Source organism: Xiphophorus couchianus, chromosome 22, assembly GCF_001444195.1.
Source record: "Xiphophorus couchianus chromosome 22, X_couchianus-1.0, whole genome shotgun sequence".
Taxonomy (NCBI): Eukaryota; Metazoa; Chordata; class Actinopteri; order Cyprinodontiformes; family Poeciliidae; genus Xiphophorus; species Xiphophorus couchianus.
This window is the reverse complement of record NC_040249.1, coordinates 13,566,676-13,585,553: the sequence shown is the minus strand read 5'-3', so window position 1 is coordinate 13,585,553 and position 18,878 is coordinate 13,566,676. Positions and strand designations below refer to the sequence as shown.

General features: G+C 37.4%; 3 protein-coding genes across 6 annotated transcripts in view; 1 reads left to right on the top strand and 2 right to left on the bottom strand.

The window, feature by feature from the left end:
* Positions 1–2,372, bottom strand: part of lrrc1 (leucine rich repeat containing 1) — a 29,605-nt gene extending 27,233 nt beyond the window's left edge. The window contains exon 1 of the mRNA XM_028007191.1: positions 1,735–2,372. Within this exon, the coding sequence (XP_027862992.1) occupies positions 1,735–1,893 (159 nt within the window). The 5' untranslated portion in view covers positions 1,894–2,372. The remainder of the gene's footprint in view (positions 1–1,734) is intronic.
* A 1,741-nt stretch (positions 2,373–4,113) lies between these two features.
* On the bottom strand, positions 4,114–11,691 carry eloal (elongin A, like). 4 transcript variants are annotated; one of them, XM_028006259.1, is made up of 11 exons: positions 11,551–11,691; positions 10,041–10,097; positions 9,845–9,957; positions 8,865–9,756; positions 8,678–8,780; positions 8,440–8,607; positions 8,275–8,372; positions 6,215–6,395; positions 5,049–5,163; positions 4,508–4,617; positions 4,114–4,343 (listed from the first exon to the last, which is right to left on the bottom strand). In XM_028006259.1, exons 1-11 carry the CDS (start codon positions 11,626–11,628, stop codon positions 4,282–4,284), a joined length of 1,977 nt encoding a protein of 658 aa, XP_027862060.1. In that variant the 5' UTR covers positions 11,629–11,691; the 3' UTR covers positions 4,114–4,281. The 4 variants fall into 4 exon arrangements, with proteins under 4 accessions (XP_027862060.1, XP_027862061.1, XP_027862062.1 ...); XM_028006260.1 differs by having other exon boundaries at positions 4,508–4,614; XM_028006261.1 differs by having other exon boundaries at positions 8,678–8,777.
* Positions 11,692–13,021: 1,330 nt separating this feature from the next.
* Positions 13,022–16,894, top strand: klhl31 (kelch-like family member 31). Its single transcript, XM_028007810.1, has 3 exons — positions 13,022–13,144; positions 14,134–15,334; positions 15,406–16,894. Exons 2-3 carry the CDS (start codon positions 14,166–14,168, stop codon positions 16,136–16,138), a joined length of 1,902 nt encoding a protein of 633 aa, XP_027863611.1. The 5' UTR covers positions 13,022–13,144; positions 14,134–14,165; the 3' UTR covers positions 16,139–16,894.
* Positions 16,895–18,878: the final 1,984 nt, after the last annotated feature.

Genomic DNA, 18,878 nt, shown 5'->3' with positions numbered 1-18,878 from the left:
AAAAGCATATCCTCTCATTCCCACCTTTGAAATATTTCATACTTGCTGATGATTGAAACAAACTCTCTAAAATTTCCTCACACTCTATAGTAAGGAAATGTGATCATGTGGTGGGTCTAGTAAATGTTTACAAACATATAGTCCCTCACCAATGTTTTGACTTAATCAAAGGTCCTAATTTATAGCAGTCCACCGGTCAATGCAAGATCATAACAAAATCAATAATAATGTCACATAAATGTAAAAGACTTATTTGCAGGAAGCAAAAATAACACTTGCCAAATCAAAATAAGTAGAAAGAGTCATTTCAAAACCATAATAAGAATAACCTGACAACAGAATTTATAATTTAATGAACATGACTTTATCATATTAGCACCTGTTCATGCTCAGGTCCTGATGACACAAATACCTATAAGAGAAAACATGCCAAAAATGCAGTTTCATATTTCAGAGTTAGATAAAACTATTTATAATGTTTCAACACTTTGTGGGCAGCAAAAATAGATGTACTGTCAAAATATGTTAAGTAATTTCCTAGTTTTTTTTTAATCCATACCCATTAGTCACATCTCATGACGTTTGTGAAAAGATACCTTGTCATATCAATCCCATGTGCATGGTTAAATATAAACCAGACATGGGCTGGTATAAGATTCTTACGGTAAGATAACCTTGAGTAAAATTAGAATGATCTTACAGTAGCAGTGTAAAACAAACATACAGGAATTAATTGCTGTATGCACATTTTTGTTCATTGATTTTAGATTTAAATACAGGATAGCCAGCAGTCAGTATTTTGCCAGATACAGCTACTAATAACCTCTCAACTCTAGCTTTAATATAGCATTACCTTAATAAAGAAGATGAGTGAAGCAAATTCAGTTTCTACTATATCTCTGGTTTTTATGGTCACATATATCATAGCAAATGCATTACTCTTATTTTGCAAGGCAGGGAGAAACCTATTGTAGCCTTCTTTCAGCCAGCTGACTGGCAGTGAGCACCACAGAAAGCATTGGAGTGGTTTCTGTGACATTCCTTTAGAAGGACTTTAAATTGTAGGAACAGTTTGGTGATTACTGAAAGCAGAACCGGTTCCTCTAGCTACCATGCCTAATTTGCACAATGGTTTCTCAAAAATCCACAATCTTGACAAATATATTAAAATACTAGTGTTTCTCATTAAGAGAAATAGTGCAAGGAGAATAACCTCAAGCTTCCAAATTACAATGACAGTCATCGTGTCCTATATGGAGACTTAGATTTATCAGTTTTGTTTGTTTTTTTTTTTCAGGAAGTTAAGCATTGCTCTCTGCATTTGTATCATAAACCTCTTTTAAGATCATAGCTTAAGCACAACAGGTCAAAAGCTCTTGACATTTATCAGACATAAAGTCAGAGATCTGCTGTCGGGATGAAACATCTGGAACTCTCATAAAAATGTTTGTCTCTTTCTGTCTCATACTTTCAGTTAACCTGTGAGGGGTGGAGGTAGCTTAGGAGAAAAGTTTCCACCTCTCTGCCTTGCTGATCTTGCGTAACTATTGTCCCCGTGTCCCACCGCTGTCTCACGGGATGCCCTGCCCGCTCTGTCGGTACGGTTCTCTGAATCACTAACCATTGGGACACATTTCTAATCAATAGGAACACGCCATTTTTATTTATTTATTTTTTTACCATACATCTGAACTTGCCATTTAAATGGACGAGCGGAAGCCGCTTTCTGCTTACCTTGGGTAAGTCTCGGAGTTGGTTGGCATCCAGCATCAGCTCCTCCAAACTCCGGGCGTAGCGATAAATCTCGTCGGGAACATAATTCAGAGTGCAGTGGCGTTTATCGATCGTTTCGACGTGACGGTTGCACCGCCACAGGGGGATGCAGTGAAACATCACGGCGGGGGGAAGGAGAGGGAGATAAATCCCGTATCCGTGCGATAAACAAACTGCGGGGAGGAAAAAAGGGGGGGATGCAACAGTTTGCTACGGCGGGACAGGACAGTCCTCAAACTCGATTCACCGACCAGAGCACAAGCGAAGGCGAAACTCGCCGCGAAGTAAACACTGAAACTCCGGGTGTGAACGAGTGGCCACCGAGCTGGCTTTCGGCAGGTCGCGACGAACAGGAGAGTCCACTCTCCGTCGTTGGCTCACTTTGTAGTTCGTAGTTTGGCACCTGTGTTTTCTTCTTCTCGACCTTCGCCGCCAAAATAAAAAACTAGTTTCGGAGTAAAAACAACGGGTTACATCTCTGCGTAGCAGAGGGTGGCATTCTGTAACTATGTTGTGATTTTTTTTTTTCGTTTTGTCCCGGAGTTAATTTCCTCTCCCGTCCAGTTTCTGACCCGGAACATTCACTCCCTCATTCCTATCCTGCGTCATCGCTCCAAGCTGCTCCTCCCTCCGGTCCCTCCTCTGGATAGTCCCGTCCCGCACAGGGCCGCCATGATGGCCCATAAGCTCAGAGCTCACACAGGCGGCCTAACAAATTATGAATCCAAATTTACTGTGATATGTTGTTTTCTTCTCTCTAGGGGATACTGGAGTTTTTAAATTACTTTCTAAATATTTAATTGAACATTTATGATATTAAATCTACTCCCCCACCATACATAAGAGTGATATGAAAATATGCAGTCATTGCATCACTATCTTTAAATTTTTGGCTTGTAATTTGCTTGCCTATATGGATATTTAATTTCAAAAATATTTTATCTAATTTTGTTCAAAATGTCTTCCATAACTCTTATTGTCCTTGTTGTCCTCCATAGATATCATCATATTCATGTTTAAAATGCCTTTCATTGCTTCGTGTCATTTGTTTTTAGTCGTGAGCAGCTAGAGTCCTGCAAAAAGCACAACTTGTTCCCAGTTGGTGTTGTGTCTGGAAATTGAAAAGGGCAAGAGTTTGACGTGCTTAAAATAGTATTTCTGAAACGGGGAGACAAGTTGCAACAAATTTCTAGTAACTTGTATCAAAATTAAATTTAAAGTTTGACCAAGTTTTGTTTTAACAGAAATTCTCGCTTAAGACATTTGTTTAAATAGTTGGAAATAAGACAACTTCATATTTTCAACTTGAGCTTTTATTAATTGAGTCATAGCTCAGCATTTAGATAAAAATAAACTTTTAAAAGAAATATCTACAAGAGATCATGTACAAGGACCGTACATTAAAAATGCTTTGTGTCAAAATCACAGTTTTCTGGTAACTGCTTACTTTTACCACTTTGGACAAAGGTGATTACATGTACATCAGTTTCCTCAAAATGGTTTTTGAGGAAACCGTTTTGAGTTTCCTCAAAAACCATCCTCTGACAAAGAAGTACCTCCACCCTCCTTTGGCACAAGTAAATCATGCAAAAAGCATTCCTACAGACTAACAGATGTGGATATATGCTGATGAAAATCCACCCTGTCTTTTTATCTATAATTTCTTCCATCTTTCCAGGTCGAGAGTTGACCTTAGTTCCATCAAGCCGTATTAAACTCTAAAGTAATCTCTATTGCATAATTTAGTGCAAATCATCACAGGTCATGTTTATGTGAGGTACAATGGGTTTGTATCATCACAAGTGACTAAAATATGTTCAATTGAAAATATGCAAATGCTCCCAATTGTTCAAATGTTTGTTCATGCATAAAAAAGATGAAGCATTTTGTGGCCCACAAAGACCTCCTACAGATGACAAGCCATTACAAGTAATAAGGACATTTTTGCTATTGTTCAAGTTGCTATTGGGTAAAAGTATGACATATCTACAATTGATAATTCATCAAAATGTCTGACTTTATGGGAAAAAAACTGTTAGTTTTCCAGCTTGGTGACAAGATTTTGAGAGAAATAAATCCTCTAGGGGGAGCCACATCCCAGTTAGCTGTTTTAGATTGAAGCATTCAAGACTTAAAAGGTTTTTGTGGTACTGGTGGCCTTTATTTAACAGTAAATGGAAAGGAAGTAGGGAAGATAAAGAAAGAAGAAGTGCAGCAAATGGTCCAAGGTCAGGGATTAAACCAGGAACAACTGCATTGAGAACTGCAGCCTCTATATGGTACATCTGTTATAGCACTGAGCCATGTGGCACCTCCATTAAAGACAAAATATTGAACTGGTTCAATTTGCAGAGTTCATTCTCAGTTTTATTTCATTGAGATCAAACAGAAAATGACAGTAATAGCCTTAATGTTAGTATATCACATTAAAGACACACAATATAATTTGAAGTTATTGATAATGTACATAACTTCATATGCAACCTGTAAATAGAAACATCTTAGAGTTCATCTCCGTCCCAACTGTTTCTTAAATGCCTTTAAGGACTTTGCCATCATTGGAGCAACTTCTGTGAAAACAACAAAAATGGATTACTGAGCAGGAATTTGACATTATTTAGTATTATGCTTATCTACTACATTTTCTCATTTGACTGCAGAAAAAAAGTTGCAATCTGAGGAATCTGAGGAATTGCTGTCAAGTCAGAACTACAGTGACAAACACTCAGCTTACTTATTTTTTTGCGAGGATCTTGGTTGTTGCTTCCGCCAGAGCTGCCGTTGCTGCTAGACCTGTAGGGCTCATTGGAACTGGATCTCATTGGGTTCTCCTGATGTTTACTGCTGTAAACATGCAAAAATATATAGGTTTAGATGATTCATATAAATATTTAAAAAGAAAATAAGAGTGGTGATTAAAGCAGTACTAAACAACAAAAGCCCTAAAGCTGCCTCAGAAGAAACCAGTTTGTCTGGCACACACTCCCAGTTCTTGTTTGTTTAGCATCACTCAAAAAGCATTTCCTTCACCGTTATAACACAAGTCTGACCCCAACAAGCTGCTGTTGTCTAGTGATCACTTTGTGCTTTTATGTGGAAGAGCCAGGTGTACATGTTTTGTCAAAGATAAGAGCATGCACAATGCTGCATCAGTAAGTCATGTGGTTTATGGATAAAGTCTATAAGATACAACGAAATGACAAGCAACATCCAAAATAATCCCAAACAAGCTATTGAGAAACAGCCTTAAATTTCAGTATGTGGGTGGCATCCACCTGCACTTGAGCTGATGAGGCTGCTGCACAGCAGTTCCATGAATTTCCTGCTGAATTCGCACATCTCTTGGCGGCTTAGCAACGGTGTGAATAAATGCCATCTTCACCTGCCGTCCTAAAAGGGGCAGAAACAGGGCATGGAACAGGGCCTTCCAAAAACTGGAAGGCTTTTATTAGCCATTAAAAATAACCTCTAAAATGGCACTTTAATTATGTTATGTGATGTTTAGCTATTTAAAATTGTTTTTACTTGACATGACCAATTATTTAGTGCAAGTTTTTATTTATAGTCTTGTGATTGTCTTTCTCAAACAAATGTGACTATTAAAATGGTCTGGTTACTTAAGTAAATAAAAAATTGTGTTTGGCCATGTAGATAGTTGAGTAAAAACTTTAAAAAACTGGAGTAGCATAATTTCACCTAATCATATATATATAAAAAGTTAATTAAGTCAATTGGTCAAATATACCCTCTTAAGACATGACTGTTTTTAACAATCTCTGGTGCTATAATTAATGTCAAAACTTCCCATTAAATAAATGTAGCACAATAACTTTTTAATATATAGTTCACTTCAGACTGTCGAGAATCGTAATCCATGTCTTCCCGGTTTCCTGGGCTATAAAATCTCTCGACACAGAGGCCCATTACTCACTCTTAGGAATCCTTTAAAATGTGAAAGAACATGTCATGCCATTCAAGTAAGGCAGATGTGTCTTAGGAAATGGTTTCAAGAAAATTGACTCATCAAAGCCTGCTTACATCTAAAGTGAGAGCAATATTAAGGTTTTAAAACTAGGAATATCACAAGACCAGATGAGGGCGCAAGTTCATCTTGCCAACATGAACAGTCAGGTTGTTCATAATCTTGCTTTTTTCTGATTCAGTTTTTGTCAAACATCAAAGACAACCTGAAGAGCTTTTTACTACTTTAGCCATGGTCAGGATCTTGCTAAATTCCCAGAGATTGTGTAGATTTACATTTTCTCAAAAATGAGGAAAATAATCTGTTGAAAGATAAGTCCAGAGTCCTGCACCAAGTGCACATCTCGTTACAAAATTGTGGAATCATGAAATTAAACCAGTCTTTAAGGAGGTATATTCCAAAAATTCCATACTCGTCTTTTAAAAAAGCAAAGAGCTATTTTCAGAGCAGAGAACCCACCCTTCGGCTTCTGAGATTGCGCTGAGACAATCGTTTTTGTCAGTCTTTTGAGCTTCCTCTCCCTCTCCTCAGACAGTCTGATATACATCTCTTTCCATGACTCATATTGCTGAAGTTTGCAGTCTTTGAAATCCCTCTGGCAGTGTTTTCCCCATAAATGGTCCGTCACTCCGATGTATATCTGTTGGCAGAAAAAGAAAAAGTCAACTCATAATCATTCAAGCATTGCAAAACTGTGCATACAGTGAATATATAACTTGAACAAAGAAATTTAAGATAAATTAAACAACCAAAGTGAGAATCGCTTGCAAACATGATGTATGGAAAAGTGATTGGCAAGCTAGCATGTAACATTAAATTTTTCACATAAGAAAGCAGTTCAGGAATGAATGTGGGAGGTTTTGTGATGGTAGACGGAATGATTATCTCAGAAAAAGCAGTGCTCCAGTAAGCTAAGCATCTTGACAAACATGACAAATGGTATGTACCTATTGCTTATCTACAGACAGACTATAAAGTCATACAAGAGTATCACATGTAGGCAGTAAAATGGCCTGTACAACACTAGTGTGCAAAGGAAAGTGTGGAACTAAGCTTTGATTAAATTCAGCATGCCTCTGAATGTTGTGCTCATGGGAGCCAGTAAAATAATCTGTAATAATTGATTAATGGAAAATTAATCTGCAACAAAGCTTTTGGTTTATGCAAGTAAGCTTATTGAGGTAATTAAAGTTCTGAGACCTACTGCACCTATATCATGTGTTCTCAACATTTCTACAATAACGATAATCAGACCAGACTTTAGACTGATCGGTTTGAATTTGGATTGTTTAGTTCTGTGAGCAACTTCAGATTTACTTTACCACGTTCTGTTGGCCGGATTCATGTTGCTCAAGTACGACACTTAGTGGCTGTCTAATGAAATTACATTATCCTTAGGAGGGATATGATTTAGAGCTTTCAATCAGTTGATCTCTGATGTACTCTCAAAACTATTAGTAAAAAAATACTAATACATGTCAATGTACTTTTCTAAGTGAAGTTAGCAGTTATTTTCCTATGGCCAAACAGCAATAAAAACATTGCAGTTGTATATATATTTTTATAATTGCAAGAGGTAGATCAGGAGTTGAACCACTCTGAAATTTTACATCAAGCTTGATAGCATCAAAAAGATGTGTGATATCTACTTAAACTACCTAAAATATTGGAATATTTACATCTCAAAAGGAGTAAGAGTATTTTGAGTGAGAATAATTTCATATCATAGGAAACAAACTTCTAGGTTTTAAATTATATTTACAAGAGGAAATCCTTTTAAAACCTAGCAGTCTGGAGTGCTAAGAAGATCAGCAAATTTAAGGCTCTTACACACAGATATACATTTTAGGTAACAAAACCTTTCCATCAATGTCATACTCTGAAGAGCAATTTCAACAGTAGTAGTTTGATCGCTGTTTTGTCCCGTTTGGGTATGTAGGTCTTGTGCACTGAAGAGGTCGGTCCTGTCCAAGACGGTGACTCAATCACCGGAAAACACCAAGGACACTATTTTTACTAATTGTGGGGGAAAAAATGGGCGTGATTATTATTTCTACAAACCTGTGTGACAAGGAAGCACAGAATTTGCCCACATGTAGCCACCATATATTCCACTGTCTGACAGAACTTTAAAGTTTTTTTTCTTAGTTGAGGTACCCCAGCGCAGGGCGAGAAGTAGTAACAGCAGCAAGGAAGGATGGCAGACAAGGTTCTTCGTTGAATAGCAAACAGGACAATAACTGGTCCAAATATATTTCTGTTGTATTATTTTGGCCCAAAATAATAAAAGATGCTATAAGTATAGTTATGTAGCTTAAGAGATACACTATGAGAGAGATCAAGAAAATTATTGGGTGAATTTCTTCAGCTCAATGTTAGAACAAAGACGCAAAGTTTTAAATATGAGAGCTCTGTCACTATACATCCAGAAGCTTGCTGGAAGGCATCAGCTGCCCATCACTTTCTTTCTAAACATTGTGCTGGTTTATTAATCGAGAAATTATTAAATATCTTCTTACTGGATTGTATTCCTCTATTCGCAGCAGCTGCTCTGGTGTACACCTCTCCAGTACTGGCTCAAGAAGTTCATATGGGACTCCACCGGTCTCGTAGAGCACTAAAAAGAGATGCATACTTCTAAATATAAAATCCAAATACCTTGCAAGCTTTCTGACATTACTCACAGTTGAGGTTGTTCTGGAGTGTGCGTATGCACTGTTGAAACAAGCTCATCATAGTCGGGAGGAAAAGGGTTTTTGCACCAGAGTACACTTGCATCTTCTTATTCAGTCGCTGACCAGTGAAGACTACAGACTCCTCCGAAACATCACAAAAATCTGGCTCCTTATCAACTTCAATAAAGAAAATATATCAAGAACAACTAAAAGAGAGATTACAGATGTAATTTCTAACAAGCATTACCTTTCTTTTCAAAGAGGTAGTCAATGTTTGAAGGCTTTTCCAGTTCTGGGAGAGCGACGGGTAATGGGACATCCATCAAATGCATTAAAGATTCCTGTGTCTTCTGGCATATTTTTAAGAATTGTTACAACAACAAAAAAACCTATGGCATCTATTTTACACATAACGTTTTACATATCAGTTATACCTGTTCTGGAAAAGAAGCAGATGACTTCAGAGGTTTAGTCCTTGGATTCTTTGATGTTGGCTCTTTTGATGCAGTCTTGACCATTTTCGGAGCTCTCTTCACTCCTGAATGTTCTTTCTTCTTCTCCACATTCATGTCATAGTTCAAGTAAGATTCAAAAGACATGGAGGGTTCCTCCTCATCACCATTACTCTCTGCATCTTGGTGCCCCATTTTGGCCTTTTTGTGTTTTGAATATTTCTCACTTTCAGGATCTGGATGGGGTTTTAGATTGTCATGCTTTTCATAGTCTGTTTTTTTCCTTTTTCTGTTTCGAGTCTCTGAGCTCCTCAACATCTCCAAAGGTCTGTCCTCTTTGGCCCATTTTAATGTTTTTGAGTGCTTATCACTGGATGAAAAGGTCTCTCTGTTTTTCATAGACTCTTTTGATGGCTTTGATTTTGTGTTTGATTCTCGTTCTCTCTCAGAGGCTCCTTTCAACTTTTCCCTAGACTCAGATTTGGATTTTTTATAAGAACCCTCAAAGGATTTGTTTCCATGGGTGTTATCACTGTTTTGTTTCCTCATCTTGGAGGCAACATTGTCGTCCATCTTGTCCTCTTGTATTTCAGCTCTGCTTTTTGAAATGTCCTTCTGAAGTTGTGTCTTGCTTTCTTCTTGACGCTTTTCATCGTTCTTGTTCACACTGAGGTTCCTTTTCTGCTCTTCAAACTCTTCTTTCTTACTCAGCATTTTGTGGGCCTGTTCATCAAAAGTATCTTGATCCTCATGATTAGATGTAGGGCAGTTATTGTTATAGTCATTCTGCGGAGTCCCATTATCAGAACAGCTTTGGTCATCCTCTTTGTTTTTAACAGAAACACTGTCCAACCATGCTGCATTGTCACCATGGCTGCATAAAGTGACAATTTAAGATTGGGATAAAAAATAAATTCAGGAATATTCAAGCAAATTTTACAATCAAAAATGTAATAAATTACCTTGTGGATTCCTTTGGAACCAGTTTTTTCCAGCCTTTAACTAGCAACTTGGCAAATTCTCCCGCTTGTTTGTGTCTCCGCAGTGAGTTAACCGTTTTACCAATTCCAGTTTCCTATTGTGAATTTCAAAACTCATTAGAGCATGCAGTAATTGTTTTTAAAATATTTGTACTTGTTCTATAGCATACAAACTTACAGAAAGAATATCTAGTGTGATATCCAGATCCTTTAGTTTCTGCAAAATCTTTAGAACCTGAAAGAAGAATAGGGGATATATTGGGTGAGTTCATGTTTTTGAAAGTTGCTGTTCTCATTAGAAAAATCAGTAAGGAAAGTCATTTTAAAATGAAAGTGCAGAATGAAACACAATCCCATTTCCTTTTTCATGTAATTATTTGCACATTGTATTTGTGAGCAACTCAACCATTTATGAGCAGTGACATTGAGGGGTGAAGCAAATACTTTGCTGCCACCTGAGGTGTGAAAGGATTTCAACGTGTAAGAAAAATGGCAATCTATTTGGTTTTTACTTTAAAAAGGAAAATTAAGTGAAACTAAAATTAAGAAGTTATTGTTTTTCTTTAATATCATAAATGTATGCAAATAGACATTTGCACATGTGGGACATTTTTATTGATAAGAAAATGTTTTTTTACAGCTAATCTTTGTGCATATTTATAAATATAATTTATGTTTAGGAATCATGGAGCCCATTCAGTGGAATGACTCTTGTATTTTTTCTAAATTCACCAGAATTTTATAAGTGTGTTCATCTTATGTGTTTTTTTTTTTTTCTTCAATATTTAAGAGAGAAAATTAAGCCAGAATTGTATTTTCAATTTTTCTACTTTATTGAGCACAAAAAGCAAAAGTGTCTGTTTAATTTTTATTTCTCGTTTTGAAAACAGAAATCAAACTACTGCCTTTTTTCTGCACATTTCTGGTGAGAAATATATAATTATTGTAGGCTATTAAAAGAGCAGCGTGGTAAAATGTATTTTATGAATAAGCCGGCCAATAGGTAGATGACTGCACTGAAACTAACAGTTGAAGCACCAAATAAGGTAGTGGTGGGTTGGGGTCAACACAGCTGCTGACTGTGCATTTAGAGCAGATCTATGTATGGATACGCACACCCACTAATCTCGCTCCCTAATTTATACATGGTTACTGGCTTCCTGTCTTTAAAACTAATCCGATTTCTATTTCATGTCTGCATTTAAAGTGCTTTCAGTGAAAATTGGTCCAATATTTAAATGCAGCGTTACAACTGCCTGCACATCGCCCCCACCTTCTCTGATGACGAACAGCAATAAATTGAGCAGATGGGTGAGATGCCAGTTTTAGCCTGAGGTTTTCCCATATAAACAAGACGGACTCTTGCAGTTACGCGATTTGAGACTTGAGCATGTTCTCAGCTTTTACCACGTGAGCAACAAAGATGAGCAAAAGACACCAAGTCATTTTCTTACACTCTCAGTACCAATTTATGTTTTTAAATTTAAATGTATATTTAATACGGCAAACATTATGAAATTAAATCGAGTGGTTGGGAACTTTTCTAGTGTATTAGAATAACTGGAGGTCTTAATCATACAAAATAGAGGGTTGTATCGGCTGCTATAGAAGAAAAATAAAAAGGTAAACTTTTCCCTGCTTTGTTGGTTTTATGTGCGGACTTAAAGAAAGAAAGAAATCAAATCTACCGTTGTAGGTTCTGCTTTGTCTGACAGCTGAAGTTTGAACCGCGTGATTTTCTTCACCACATCTGAGCTTCTGGCCATCACGACGGTTCACGTGCAACCGCTTGCGCACACCGGGCAGCGCGCGCCCATTGATGACAGTAATATAATGGGCGGGACCGAGAAAATGCAAACCCTACTCAAGATAATAAATTAGATCAAACAACATTTGTGTGAAAACGGCTCCGTGGTTTAATGATGTTGTGAGAAGAAGTTCTTATATTTTCTTCTGTTTTTTTTAAATTTTTTATTTATTTATTTATTTTTATTTTTATTAAACTCTAAATTAATTACTAAAGGGGTCACGTGAACAACAGTAGGGACTAAAACACTGATGATCGCTATACATTAAATGAACTTAAAGGTTAAAATAATTATGATTCAAAATATATAAACAATAAATTCTTAATTCACAAGATTATGTATTGAGTATGAAGTCGGTCAACACTTTGCAACCACGAAAAGTTTAGAAAAGCATTTCCACAAGATTTAGGTGTTTAGGCTTCTGGGAATCTGTGATGAAAATTTTTCCTCCAAGCTGAAGATAGAATTCTATGAAGGACAAGTTCGCCAAATCAAAATTGTTTCCAGAGTCACAGTGAGGGCTATTTTTTTGTTCAAGGTTATAGAGACAAGAATATTTTATATCCTTTGTGGGTCCTAAAGAACTTCACAGCACCTGCCCCAAGGCAGAAGAAGGGAGTGATTGAATATATGCTTTCACAGATTACAGAATGGTGGTGATTGTTGTCACCCAGTGATTTCACTTTCCTAAATGAATGGTCAGTTTAGTGTTGTGTTTGATGAAGAGGGTGTTGTACCATTGGACAAGGCTGGAGAGACTGTGTGTCAGCATAATCTAAGACCGTTAATCATTTAATACAGCATCCATCCATACATTTGTTTGTCCAGATTTTTGATCTTGAATGCTTCTCGTAATATTTAGAATACAGTAAAATATGTAACACCTGCTGTAAACTATGTGTAATTGAAAAAAATATATACATTTTCTCTTACTCCAAAAATGTACTTTGCATAAGAATGTGAAATATAGAGCATAACATCTGCAGTGATGAGCATAATCCTACGAGGATTCTGCCAAATGTCAAGTCCAAATTGGCCCTACTCTCTCTCATCATAGAACATCAGGGGTCATTATTTCCATCTTACCCAGTCTGTTTAAATTACCTCCAAGATAATGTTTAAAAAAATGATAACAAAACAAGATATTAATTATACATCGATTCTGACATATATGTATTTTTTATTACCCCATTTTAAAAGGTAAAAGAATATTATTTTCATAGGTTTTCGATGCAGATACAAATTGAGTCATTCACAATGTTTTGTCATAATAAATGGAGGCTACCATGGGGAACTATTTGTTGGAGAAGCTCTGGTCCCTGCTTGCTGCCATACAGTTGTTGATTGGCACTCAGTTGTATGGAGGAGGAGTTTACTCCATGTCTTTCTGTGGGGGTGAAAGCTTGTCTCTCTCTCCTGCTCCAGTAACTGGAGGCACAGGTTCCTTCTTCTTTGGCCTCAGTTCCATTCTCAGGTAAGTTGAGCTTCACAAAACTTTATCATGATAATGACATTGAAAATGCAGCTGAGAAAATTGAGTGTTTTATTGCTAAATATATTTTATAGAGATCTGTACAGAAATACTACAAGCATTAAGTCAACTGAGTATGTGATACAGTGCAGATATTTTATTCCCATGTGGAGGGTGTTGACTGCAGACTTATTTAGGATAATATAAAATGTTTATGATGAGTAAAAGGATACAACAGAGTTTTTTTAGTTTCAATTTGAATTACCAGAGGACACGAGGCATGCTGCTCAAGTCCCAAAGACTATAAAAGGAGGGTCATGAGAGAGCCACCCAGCAATGCTATTCCTGGACTTGCTACTGATAAACTGCGACAGATGCATGGGGGGCATGTTGAAATACTCCTACTTTGCAGAATAACTGGTTGCACTCATGTTAAGCTGTGAAGGAATGGTTTTATCAAAATTAATTTACATTTTTAGAAAAATAAATAAGAAATGTAGAGCTTTGAAAGGACAGATTAGTGTAAACTAAACAGTACAAAAATTAACAATCACTACCAACCTAATATTGGTTATGTTGGTGCCTTGCCATCTGAAATAACTCCTACAGTTTAAAGTATAGACTGTCTGATACTAAGAAATAATAGTTTGTATTGCCACTGAGACTGGGTCAATATCTTTTATAGCAGCCGACTGTTGTTTTAATACATCACAAGAGTTTTCAGGGCCAGGTGAACCTTCACTCATCACTTTGGTGTCTTTAAGAGTAAATGTTTTGGCCCTGAAGGTCCTGCCACTGAGTAGTGGTTCTTCTATGAGGTTTAGCTGGTCAGAAATGTGTCCTTTATGCCTGCAATCACAATGTTGATCAGAGTGCACATAAGCAGGATGCATTTGTTACACCTCATTTACTGCATCACAGAATGATTTCTGCATTTTCTTAATCTCTGAAATGATTTTCTGGTAAACTCTGACATGTGTACTCGTTTTCAGAAAGATACGGGCTGCGTTCCATTGCTACAACCATGGCACCCAAAAAGAACAAGACGACCAAGAAGAGTAAAGGAGACATAAATGACATTATGGTGGAAAACAGTCCCATTAACAAGTTTAATGGACTAAATGCTCTGATTGAGGGGGGAAATGGCTTCAGCTGCATCTCAACTGAAGTTACAGATTCTGTGTACGCACCAAATCTTCTGGAGGGTTTGAGCAACATGCGACAAGAAAGCTTCCTCTGTGACCTCACTGTCACCACCAAATCAACAACGTTTGATGTCCACAAGGTTGTCATGGCCTCTTGCAGTGAGTACATTAGAAATATCTTGAAGAAGGATTCGAGCCTTCAGAAGATAGACCTGAATGATCTTTCACCAGTTGGTCTGGCAACTGCAATTACATATGCCTACTCAGGAAAGCTTACCTTATCCCTGTACAGTATTGGCAGCACGATTGCTGCAGCCAGGTTGCTTCAGATCAACACCCTGGTAAAAATGTGTAGTGATTTCCTCATGCAGGAACTCAGTGTAGAGAACTGTATGTATGTGGCCAATATTGCTGATGCCTATGACCTTAAAGAAACCAAGGAAGCAGCTCAAAAGTTCATGCGGGAGAACTTCATTGAGTTTTCTGAAATGGAGCAGTTCCTGAAGCTAACATATGAGCAGATCAGTGAATTTCTCTCTGATGATTCCTTGCAGCTGCCCTCTGAAATCACAGCCTTCCAGATTGCCATGAAATGGTTGGATTTTGACGAGAAAAGGCTAAAGTACGCAGCAGATCTCCTAACTCTCATCCGCTTTGGAACAATCTCTGCTCAAGACCTTGTGAATCATGTCCAGAGTGTTCCTAGGATGATGCAAGACCCTGAGTGCCACCGGTTACTTGTTGATGCCATGAATTACCATCTCCTCCCGTATCAGCAGAACATCCTCCAGTCACGTAGAACAAAGGTACGCGGTGGCCTCAAGGTGATTCTCACAGTTGGAGGGCGTCCTGCTTTGACAGAGAAATCTCTCAGCAAAGATGTGCTCTACAGAGATGAAGATAAAGTTTGGAATAAGTTGACGGAAATGCCAGCAAAGAGTTTTAATCAGTGTGTGGCAGTACTTGATGGCTTCCTGTACATAGCAGGTGGTGAGGACCAGAATGATGCAAGGAACCAGGCAAAACATGCTGTTAGCAACTTCTGCAGGTACCAACTACTCTGTTTGAGTTTACTTTCTGTCACTTTTCTGTGGTGACTTATTGCTTTTCATTGTTTAGGTATGACTCCCGCTTTAACACCTGGATTCACTTGAACAACATGCTCCAAAGACGCACCCACTTCAGCCTCAACACCTTCAATGGCCTCCTGTTTGCTATTGGCGGTCGAAATGCTGACGGTGTCCAGGCCTCTATGGAGTGCTATGTACCCTCCTCTAATCAGTGGCAGATGAAAGCTGCCATGGAGGTGCCGCGCTGCTGTCATGCCAGCTCTGTTATTGATGGTAAAATCCTAGTATCAGGAGGCTATATCAACAATGCCTACTCCAGGGCTGTGTGCGCCTATGACCCCTCCACCGACACCTGGCAGGACAAAAACAGTCTGAGCACTCCCAGAGGGTGGCACTGTGCTGCTTCTATTGGAGATCGAGCCTACGTTATTGGCGGCAGCCAGCTTGGAGGGCGAGGAGAGAGAGTTGACGTCCTCGTTGTTGAATCTTACAACCCACACAGCAGCCAGTGGAGCTACTGTGCACCCCTTCACACAGGGGTTAGCACCGCTGGCATTTCAATTTTGAACAACAAGATCTATCTCCTGGGGGGCTGGAATGAGGGCGAGAAGAAGTACAAGAAGTGCATCCAGGTTTACAACCCTGATCTCAATGAATGGACTGAAGATGACGAGTTGCCTGAAGCTACAGTTGGCATTTCATGCTGTGTCGTCACTATACCTACAAGGAAAACACGAGAATCCAGAGCCAGTTCAGTTTCATCTGCGCCAGTCAGTATATAGGGGTTTAGAGCTCAACAATGATATAGTTCATTAGATCAGATCTCCATTTTGTCTGTTGCATTCTAGGTACCAAATGGACATCATGTTTCTTTAGTTTAACTAAAGATGAGCAAAATTGCAAGATTTGCCACGTTTAGAAACTATTTCATTACTGCTACACATTGCTTTTTTGATGCAAAAAAATATTTCAAAATTATACAAAACATAGTATCACATAACAAATTTTTAAAGGGGCCAATTCAACTGGAATATTTTTACTTCAGCCATTACAGTTAAACTAAGGCAAATTTACTCTAAAAACATGATACGTTGAAAGAAACATAAGAACAATGTTGATCAAGGTTATAATGCAATTTGCTACTATGATCTTCTCATACTGTACTTGAATAGAATAAGAAGATGCAGATGGAATGAGTGTGATGACACCTACCAGGAGTAGGTGCCTGTGATCAGTGCTTCAGCGTATTCAGTTACTCCACAGCACCTCAGTTGCAGCATACAGTACACCTATGCTGTATGCATTTTATGTTTTAATCACTGCTGGCATAATTCAAACAGGTTCTGTGCTGAAAGTAGGTGACTGGGTTCATGAATGGGTTCTCATGGGAATTATTTCTTTTAAAAAATACAAAGAAAAATCCAAGACAGCAACAAAGTTCAGAGCCTGAGCTTGTCCTGAAGGTCATAAATTTTCTGACTGCTCATGTCTTTGTGTTTTATGTTTGTTTTTAAATTAAAGTGACAACTTGTTATCTTCTCTGCGAACTGTGTTTTATCACAAAGGAACATTTTGTAAAATTATTTTTACAAAATTCTGTAAATTTTGGACACCAAAAATTATATTTTGTGGGTGTCCAGGTATCCAAGCTCTTATTGTAGAGCAAAACAAAAAAACTTAAAAACGACCAGCATGTTATGCTGGTCTTCATATTATGAAAATGTTTAAATATTAATATTTAGCTTTTAGTATCTAATTTTGATAGGAAAAATAGTTAAATATTGCTTCATCGAATTTGTATCGACTCATTCTCTTTTTATTAGAAACTCCAAAGTTTAAAGCAGAAACATGAGAATGTATTTAATTATTCTGTTTTTGTTTTTGTAGAGCAGCTGAAACAAATACAAATTAAGTTTAGAGGGTTTTCTTCCCTTGCTAATGTACACATTTACAAATTAATGCCTCTGCTTCAGTATTATAGTAAAAGAGAAAAAATGTTTTGCTTTATTTTTTTAAATGTTGTTTTACCCACATTCACAGAATTAACAGGCAATTTACTTCTGGTAAATCTGAACTTTTAACATATCAATGCTCCTTGGATAGCAGCTGTTAGATTATTTTCTGATCTTTGAGAAACTGCAAAATGAAGAACATAATGGAAAACCACTGTCATTTCTCTAAGCCAACAACAGAGTGTTTCAGTCTGATACTTCCTCAGATTGTATGTAACACAGAGCCACAATAGGGGATCCTTTCTGCTCTAAGCCTTCTATTTTGAATTTTTGAAGAAAATAGAAAATAGTGTAGTTTAAACTTCTTCAACATTTAATTTTTCTATGAGATTAACACAGTATGTTTGACTTTGAATTTAAATTCAACTTAGGATTTGACTTTTAATTTGAAATATGTTATTTCGGCTCCTAATCAAGCTACTAGAAGTTCATATCATGTAAGAACCCAGGAAGAAAAAAGGTAAGAAAATAAGGTAAAAGTTGCAACAATAAAAACACTTATTCACAAGGCAACATTTATTTAGTGGTCACTGATGTATCAGTTCTATGTCATTATAGCACATTTTCCCTGCTTAAATATTGCATTAGCCTTGTAACCAGAGCATGACTTGTACACCCACTACAGTTTGTACTGTCTCAAAGCTTTCAGCAGAATACAATAACAACAGTTCATGTCATGCCTGTACAATTATACTCTTTATCTGAATGTGTGTAAAAGTTGCCCTAAGTCATGAATGAGCTGCACAATACTGATCACCAAGAAGCACTCCCATTATTGAGCACCTTTTACAAACTAGCCAGTGGCAACATGTCGCTGCTTTACATAATCTTTGACTGGAGATGAAATGTGATATGGGCTGCACAGGTGCGGCATGCATGCCAAAGCCTCAATTTCTCTACCGTGTCCATTGGGTTGTTTTTAAATGTTTCTTCTTGTGCTCGGGATTCTTGAAAAAAAAAATGTTTGGTGTAAATTTGTTGCTGTATTCATTCACCCAGAACTTTAGAGACACAATAAGATTATTACTGAGTTTAATGTGAAACATGGTAAGCTCTTAGATTCTCCTGTTTCCTGTGTGGGTGTTTGCATTAAAAAAAAACAAACAGGATAAGTATCTCATACTTATCCTAATCACAACACTGCCAGCTAACTGCATCCATATTTGGGGTGGGTGTGACTGAAGTCAAAAGAAGAAATGCGCAATTTCTTCTTTTGACGTTGAAATTGCTGTCAACACACCATTCCAAGGAAGTTGCTGTGTCATTATTGCATATGGGTTTTTCTTAGAATAATGGTGCATTCAAGCATTCATTGAAAGCTGTCACCTTTGACTTTCTGGTCGTTAACATGACTCATTCACTTTTAGGGAGTCAGAGTCATATGACTAAGCAATTTATTACTACTGTTCTGCAGTCAACAGGAAAACTAAAACGAACACATAAAAATATGTTTTTATATGAATATAAGCAGGTTAAAAGACACTAAAGACCTAATTTTGTGTCATAAGCT

Bases quoted from the DNA above. Each gene is read 5' to 3' on its own strand.
- eloal (XM_028006259.1), bottom strand. From the start codon at position 11,628: ATGGCCAGAAGCTCAGATGTGGTGAAGAAAATCACGCGGTTCAAACTT. The intron at 9,757-9,844 runs GTAATTTATTAC...CACTTTATGCAG, and splicing joins GTTCCAAAGGAATCCACAAG to CCATGGTGACAATGCAGCAT. The intron at 4,618-5,048 runs GTGGATGCCACC...GCATGTTTACAG, and splicing joins CCTCATCAGCTCAAGTGCAG to CAGTAAACATCAGGAGAACC.
- klhl31 (XM_028007810.1), top strand. From the start codon at position 14,166: ATGGCACCCAAAAAGAACAAGACGACCAAGAAGAGTAAAGGAGACATA. The intron at 15,335-15,405 runs GTACCAACTACT...TTCATTGTTTAG, and splicing joins GCTGTTAGCAACTTCTGCAG to GTATGACTCCCGCTTTAACA.